Source organism: Eufriesea mexicana, unplaced genomic scaffold, assembly GCF_001483705.2.
Source record: "Eufriesea mexicana isolate 0111107269 unplaced genomic scaffold, ASM148370v2 scaffold4744748252, whole genome shotgun sequence".
Classification (NCBI taxonomy): Eukaryota; Metazoa; Arthropoda; class Insecta; order Hymenoptera; family Apidae; genus Eufriesea; species Eufriesea mexicana.
The window spans coordinates 145,234-153,266 of record NW_016907863.1 but is presented as its reverse complement, the minus strand read 5'-3'; the positions used below and the strand labels follow the sequence as shown (position 1 = coordinate 153,266).

The 8,033-nt window shown below is 36.9% G+C and overlaps 1 protein-coding gene across 1 annotated transcript in view; it reads right to left on the bottom strand.

The window, feature by feature from the left end:
- LOC108547975 (sorbitol dehydrogenase) overlaps nt 1–657 on the bottom strand; it is a 3,956-nt gene extending 3,299 nt beyond the window's left edge. Inside the window, exon 1 of the mRNA XM_017900756.1 lies at nt 498–657. Coding sequence (XP_017756245.1) covers nt 498–635 — 138 coding nt within the window. The 5' untranslated portion in view covers nt 636–657. The remainder of the gene's footprint in view (nt 1–497) is intronic.
- Nucleotides 658–8,033: the final 7,376 nt, after the last annotated feature.

The following is an 8,033-nucleotide window of genomic DNA, read 5'->3' as shown; positions in this document are numbered from 1 at the left end:
GAAGAGTTGAAACCATATTGCTCGATTAATAAATTAAATAATATATATATAATATAAGTTATATAAGTTAAATAATACTCGCGAAATAAATGGAACTTTATTCATACTTGTCAATCATGTCGATCTTGTATTGTCCGTGCTACTGTAATAACTATAGTTAAAAGAGTTATTAACTATTTTAACTTTTAACTTTAATTCTTCCACATCCTCGTCGACTTCCGTTTGCGCGCCAATTTCAAACGTCTCGAACTACCCTTTGCACCACGATGAAAGTGAACGAACGAAATGGTGGAAATAATCACATCGACATAACCGGTACACGCGTACGACAGTTACAGAGACGAAAATTCGTTGAATGGACCATCGATCGTGCGTTTTAGTTCGAAATACGTAGACGATCCAGAGCAATGGCGTACACGAACGTCGCGACGCGTCTACGCGCAGGAAAATTTTTGCGTTTGAACGTAACAAAGCGACGGAAAACAATATCGACGTACTTCTAATATGTGAAGATCGGTGCCACAGATGCCGGAATAAGCGACTCTGACTCGAACTTCGTTCGGTCCCGGTTTCGGTACTTCCGCCCTCCGCAACTCGAGGGTACGGTTCTTCACGTCGAAGCTGAGGAATTCCATGATGCAGCTCGTCCCGTATCAAATCTGTACTAACGCGGCTCCACATCTCTATCCAACATTTATATAAACGTCTTGCGACATGTTTATGTTTATATGTTGGTGCCGTGCGCCGATGTTTAATCGCCAAATGCTGGCGTTCGTAGTCCGGCAGATCGTTACTACGAATGAAAATTAAGGAACCAATGACTTAAAGATAAGATTTGGTACATTCGCTGACGGATGATCGGAGTTTGGGTCGATTAAGAATGGATTTAACCGTTTGCACTCGAGAGGGGCGCCCTTCAGTCGCCACTTGATAAAGTTTCGAAGATCGATATTAATTAATATGTGAAATTTAAGATAACGTAATGGTGTGCGAAATATCGAAATCAAATAATTCCATGTATTAATTATTATATTTTCTCATTTACTGCTCAAAAGAATATCGTCAGCTTCATAGCAGAAAATTTTTCAACTCCTACTCTTCTTTAACCAAAGAATCGTCGAGTGCAAAGGGTTAAGAGGTGTCGGAAGGGATATCCCCTCGGTGTTTTGGTGTCTTTCGTTTCGTTGGACAGTTCACGAGTAGAGGATGAAGGTGTGATTCGTGCAAGGTATTAATTTGTTGCTTCGTGATCCTTTTTTCTCGTGAATGTACAGATCCACGAAGCTATTTACGAGATTTATTTTATTTGACAAGTTTGTATTCGATATTTCGCGACCTTCTGATTTATTCCCGTTGAGTCTGATCCTTAATCCACGGTATAAGCGTGTTACGATAGCACGAAGCTAGGTTAAGTCCCCTATTATGTTCATCAAATATTAAATGGCACTGTCGCAGTGCGAAGTCGCGATTAGTCGATTTACATAGCACATCTAGATGCAATAGGATTAATAACGAGGAATTGGGAATTTGAAAGCTAGCAGAAGGGATGGTAATTCATTTTTCCTTTCCTCGCGAGGAGGAAAGCTCGGTTATTAAAAGGTTGAGGCGATATTCATGAGAGGAACGATAAATCTTGATAACTACATAGGCACTATTTCCAGCATCTGATAAAATGGTGTTTATAACCAAGCCATGACGTATTTCACTTGTGTTCCAGATTTTTTGCATAACGAAACACATCCTTCACCCTGTTTTCTCGATAAAATATCGCGCAGCGTTTTAAACGGGTATTATTCTCGTTTTACAGAATATTCCGAGAAACTACGAACATCTAGCTCCGATCGATGCAACGAAACTCAATTCCGCGGTACTTTTAACGCAGCAAACGCGAAATCGATTTGAAACATAACGCACTTCCACGTCAGTCGTGTCTATCGATCTCGCAGCCGAGTAAAGTAGAAACTGGTCCTCGACAGGTATGACAGGACCAGAGCTCCCAGAAAATCGGCCCCATCTATTTATAACGATGTTCGATGAACCAATTTCTCGGGTTATCCCTGAAAAGCAAAAGATACGAAAACTACGTTCTCGGACCAGGTGCTTGCACGTGGACCAGGTACCAATTCGCCAGGACAGATGTTACCCTAATCGTTCCAGTGCCCATTGTCTCGGCTATTTTCTTAAAAATTTCTTTGTACCTAGCACCTTTCAGTTTTCCTTTCGCGACTACTCGTGCATGCGGAAAGTTTTTGGAGTCGCAACAGCGGGAGTGCAGGTAAAGGCGACGAGCAGCTGAAAAGCTGAGGGGTATTCGTCACGCGTATCAATTGCCTCGAGAGATTCGTACAGGCTCATAAATATCTCGAGGACGCCTGACCCGTGGAAAGTTTCCGTTTGGACGACAATGCTCTGGTGAACGGCTCTCCACGGAGTGGGATCCTTGTATTCGATTTGTATACTCGTGATTTGTGGGCTCTTTTTAAGTATACCTGGCCCTGGTGGACACCATTTTGGCTCACAGTGCTCGTTCCAGCAGGTACTCTCGCGATTCATGGTGTAAATTTCATCGAACAATCGGCTTCGTTAACAAACGATGCGTCAAAGGCCTTACCTGACATTCATACCTTGAATGATTTTGGAGTACAGGGGCGTCGGTATTAGGATTTAACCCCGTGGTACAGGGAATATTTTTATTTCTGTGTTTATTTTCTGTTTTCAGTTGCGTTTATTAAGAGATAATTCGATTTATTTTTATTGTTACCTCATCTTTGCCGATGTGCGAATGTTAAGAATTATTTGTAGAATTTTGAATAGAAAATGGTATTTGTTAATTTGGTTTTATTTATTCTGCCGTATACAGTAATAATTGGACTCATCGTTCAACGTTTTATCGCCGATTTTTAATTATCTACGATTATCGAATGACTGTATCGTTATCAGAGAATGGTTCGTGATTTATTCTATCAGTGTATCTCGCGGTACGTAACACAGTCGATTGTCGTTGCATTTAGATATCGTGCACGTTTGTTTTCAATTATGTAATAAATATCGACGCGTCAATCGATCTCGATTACACTTGTCGATGCTTGAAATCTATTGAAAATCAATGTATAATTCGCTGTTTCGTTTCTTTTTGTAAAACGTATCTCATTGATACGATTCCGATGTCGAAAATACATTACTTTTGCGATTTAATAGCGTTATTTAATTCTCTGCCGAAGAAAACGTATATGAAATATAAACTGTATCGAAATATTTTAACTTTTCCAGTTATGGTCCATAGATAAAGAAGTAAAGAACTCGTTTGCGAATTTTTCCTACGGCCCTGAGAGGGTGACATCGTGCAATTTACAGCGGGATAGCTGTAAATCTTGAATTTGAAAGCGATCCCGTGGTCAAAAGACATCGCGTTACAATGTAAACCCTCTGTCGAAGATTTACGTTTGAAAGTGAAACCCTTCGAAGCAATTACACCCGAAAGAACCGAGCTTTTCATCGCTTCCCCGCGCTTTTCCCCCGGAAACCGTCTCGGCGAGAAAGCGAAAATATATTTTCTACTATAATTTCAGATATATACGTATTCGAATGTACGCGTATCTTATCACAGACGATATGTAAGCATCTAGAATAATAAATTCTACATGTTTTCGATTTATGTCTAAAAGCGACAAACAATCAGGAGAATAATCGAGAGGCATGTTGATAGCGGGTGGTCTCACAACTGGATGTTTCCTTATCACAGTGGATCCAGGAACGTAAGACAGAATTATGGAGAAAAAGAAACTGGAATAAAGATAAGTTTCCAGGCGATTTCGTTAGTTCCTTATAGGTTGAAGAACTTTATCGAGAGTATAATTAAACGCGGTGTAATTAGAAGCATTCGGTGCTTCGTTAATACGTAATTAAACAGAAATGTGTTTCAGTCGGTGGGAATAAGTTGGTTATAATAAGTTAATAAGGAAGTTCGTAAGCTGAATATAATAAAGACGGAAATTTATCGAGGTTACGCGTTACTCGTGCCTATGTGTCTTAGAGCCTGTATGAAGCATTGCCTGTTAACGAACCGGAAACTCATTTAACTGTGTTAGGTTCATCGAGATTTTTTTACGCCAATCCACCTCTCGTTCCGTTCGAGAAGTATCGTGATTTTAAGAAAAGTAAAATCTTATGTCGTTCACCCTCCACGCGTAAATTAGGTCCTCGTACTGACAGCCTCCAGCTATTTAGACTTCTCGTGAACAAACAAGCAAAACGATGCTCTAAACATGATAAATTTAACCGGTAAGTTGTGAAAATTTTTATCGTGATCTTACTTTAGAATGCTTGAAGATGGCATAAGAATTTCTTGGAAACTATTGTGGTATTAAGAGCAGTGAAGAACGGTAATAAAGGAAATAGAATTAAGGGCGATAGCGGGGCGAATGGCTATGCCATGTTACTTCAATCTGTTCCTTCGGGTCACCCATTTAGTTGAAACTATATAGGCTTATAGATTCCGCAATGTAGTTCAAGAATATATATTATTATAGCTGCAATTACTCAATAATTTTAGAGATATTTACGATTAAAGTTTTATTACTTCTATAAATAAAGATTTATATTACAAGAATAACAAGTGAAGTCGCGACGTAGCGGAGACAGTCGAGAATTCCTATGGTGGAGGTCCCGAGTTCGATTCCGCTTCATAGTTGATATTTTTTTTCAATCTATATTTTATTTTGTATTAATTTTTTGCCTATGAAAACATTGTAAATAAACAATTGTAAATAAAATCTTAATAAACAAATTTATTTTTTACGCTTTCTTACCCTAGTATATATTTATTACAAAATAAGAATACTATGCAAGAAAAACAATTTTCTATAGCAATGTTATTTACTACAAAAAGAAAACGAAAATATAAATAATCATTAGATACAAGAAATACGAAACCTATTAAATTAAACATTGTATAAAAAAGTTGCCTATAATTCCAACTTTGCCGTGCAGCTATAAATGTTCATGAATTAATTACAAAAACTTTGAAATTTATTAATTTTCTACTGCCGAATTGATTTATTAAGATTTTAAATTCTCTCGAGATTAATAATTTTTACCGCCTGCGATCAGCGCCATCTATGATTTGGGCTCAAAAAGCAAGAAAGTGATAGGAATATAGAATAGGCGAGGAGGTCGTCGAAGTGCTCGTCACGTGACAGACAAGGACAGAGAGGGGGTAGAAAAGGATAGAATAGCTCCGGCAGTGAAAAATTATTAATTACTCCATTTTCGTAATTAATTTATGAACTTTTATAATTTCATTGCAAAGCTGGAACTTCAGGCTACATTCTTATATAATTTTCGTAAAGAATTTAACTCTAAATTGTTAGTTAATAATTTTTGCTTAATGGCGTCTATGATTTCGTAACGACGACCATCACGATATTCCGTGAAAATATTTAATACTAAACGAAACTAGAAGCAAAATATGATCAAAAGTTATATGAGAAGATTCGCAAGAACATTGCTTTTATAATGAGTGCATAAAGTTTCATGAATTAATTGCGGAAAGGATAGCAATTAATGAAAAACCAATGGCGTCTTGAACAATCTTCGACAACAATTCAAACATTGCGCAGAGTAATTATTAATAATTAATTAATCAGGGACAAATTTATATCAAAAAATATATGTGAAAGTTCGTGAAGGATCTGGCTTTATGATGCAATTATAAAAGTTCATAAATTAATCACAGATATAGAGCAATTAGTGAATTTTCCACTGCCGATTTAATTTATTAAAATATATACGGAGCACATAACCAGAGTTAGTAAACTGACATCAGAGCCATCTATGTTCTCGTTGCGGAACTCGAGCTTCGAGTCTAACATTATAGATGGCTCTGATGTCAGTTTACTAACTCTGGTTATGTGCTCCGTATATATTTCAATAAATCAAATCGGCAGTGGAAAATTCACTAATTACTCAATATCTGTGATTAATTTATGAACTTTTATAATTGCATCGTAAAGCCAGATCCTTTAAGAACTTTCCAATATATTTTTCGATAGAAATTTGTCCCTAATTAATTAATTATTAATTATTATTCTACCGAGTATTTGAATTGTTGTCGAAGACGCCATTTGTTTTTCATTAATTACTATTCTTTACGCAATTAATTTATGAAACTTTATGAACTCATTAGAAAAGCAATGTTCTTGCGAATCTTCTCATATAACTTTTGATCATATTTTGCTTCTAGTTTCGTTTAGTATTAAATATTTTCACGGAATATCGTGATGGTCGTCGTTACGAAATCATAGACGCCATTAAGCAAAAATTATTAACTAACAATTTAGAGTTAAATTCTTTACGAAAATTATATAAGAATGTAGCCTGAAGTTCCAGCTTTGCAATGAAATTATAAAAGTTCATAAATTAATTACGAAAATGGAGTAATTAATAATTTTTCACTGCCGGAGCTATTCTATCCTTTTCTACCCCCTCTCTGTCCTTGTCTGTCACGTGACGAGCAGTTCGACGACCTCCTCGCCTATTCTATATTCCTATCACTTTCTTGCTTTTTGAGCCCAAATCATAGATGGCGCTGATCGCAGGCGGTAAAAATTATTAATCTTGAGAGAATTTAAAATCTTAATAAATCAATTCGGCAGTAGAAAATTAATAAATTTCAAAGTTTTTGTAATTAATTCATGGACATTTATAGCTGCACGGCAAAGTTGGAATTATAGGCAACTTTTTTATACAATGTTTAATTTAATAGGTTTCGTATTTCTTGTATCTAATAATTATTTATATTTTCGTTTTCTTTTTGTAGTAAATAACATTGCTATAGAAAATTGTTTTTCTTGCATAGTATTCTTATTTTGTAATAAATATATATTAGGATAAGGAAGCGTAAAAATAAATTTGTTTATTAAGAAATTTTATTTACAATTGTTTATTTACAATGTTTTCATAGGCAAAATATTAATACAAAATAAAATATAGATTGAAAAAAAAATATCAACTATGAACCGGAATCGAACTCAGGACCTCCAGCATAGGAATTCTCTACTGTCGTCGCTACGTCGCGACTGCATTTGTAATTCCTCCCCTATAAATCTGTAATTATAGCATAATGAAATTTTAATCGTAAATATGTAAACAATTATTGAGTAATTACGGTCATAATGATATATATTCTTAAACTACGTGGCAAAATCTATAAGCCTGTAAAGTTTCAACTAAATTGGTGACCCGAAGGACTTGCACTCTCGTAATAAGTGAATGCATGGAAACGCTCGGGCCTCGTCTCGAAAAGCGATTAATAAATAAATAGCGGCATCGCGTTCTATTCGAGCGTTCAGGGCGATATCTAGGATGCGGGCGAGAGAACAAACGATAGCGCGAAAGAATGATTTCGACGGGATATCTACTATGACCGTATCAATAAAGAAAGTCTGTGTATGAAAAGTGGGAGTTTTCACTTTAAGACAGGATGCAAGACTGCGGACAAGGGAGAATGCGTGTACTTAAAGAGGACGAAAAGAGAAGGAAGGGACGCGTTTCGTCGCGGGCCTGCTGGTAGACTCGTCAGTAAGGCATTCTAGCAGGCCCTAATTTGGAAATCGCGGTAGTTCGAGGAGCAACGTGAAAACTCAACCCTGTAGGTGTGCAAATGCGAGACGAATCAAAATCGGAAGTTGAACACAAGCTACTTGAAGCTTGTGACCACGTGACAACACCCACTGAGCAGATCTGTCATATTTCTACGTTAGCGATCAATGTTCAGCTGCGCCATCACTAGCACACATTTCCAGTTCCAGCAGGCTCTGCCTTGGACAGGGATACTTAAGTCGCATAGGAACTTGTATTTTATGGAAGTCGAGGATTCATCGAAGACTTGCGAACCTCCTTGAAGTCGGAATCCATCTAGTGGCGAGGGTGAGAATGATGGTCGCTACAGATGTACTACGTCAACAGAAAAAATCAAATTTACACGTGGCTATACATCACTTGAAGCACTGGACTTCAAAGTTCGCGATAAAAGT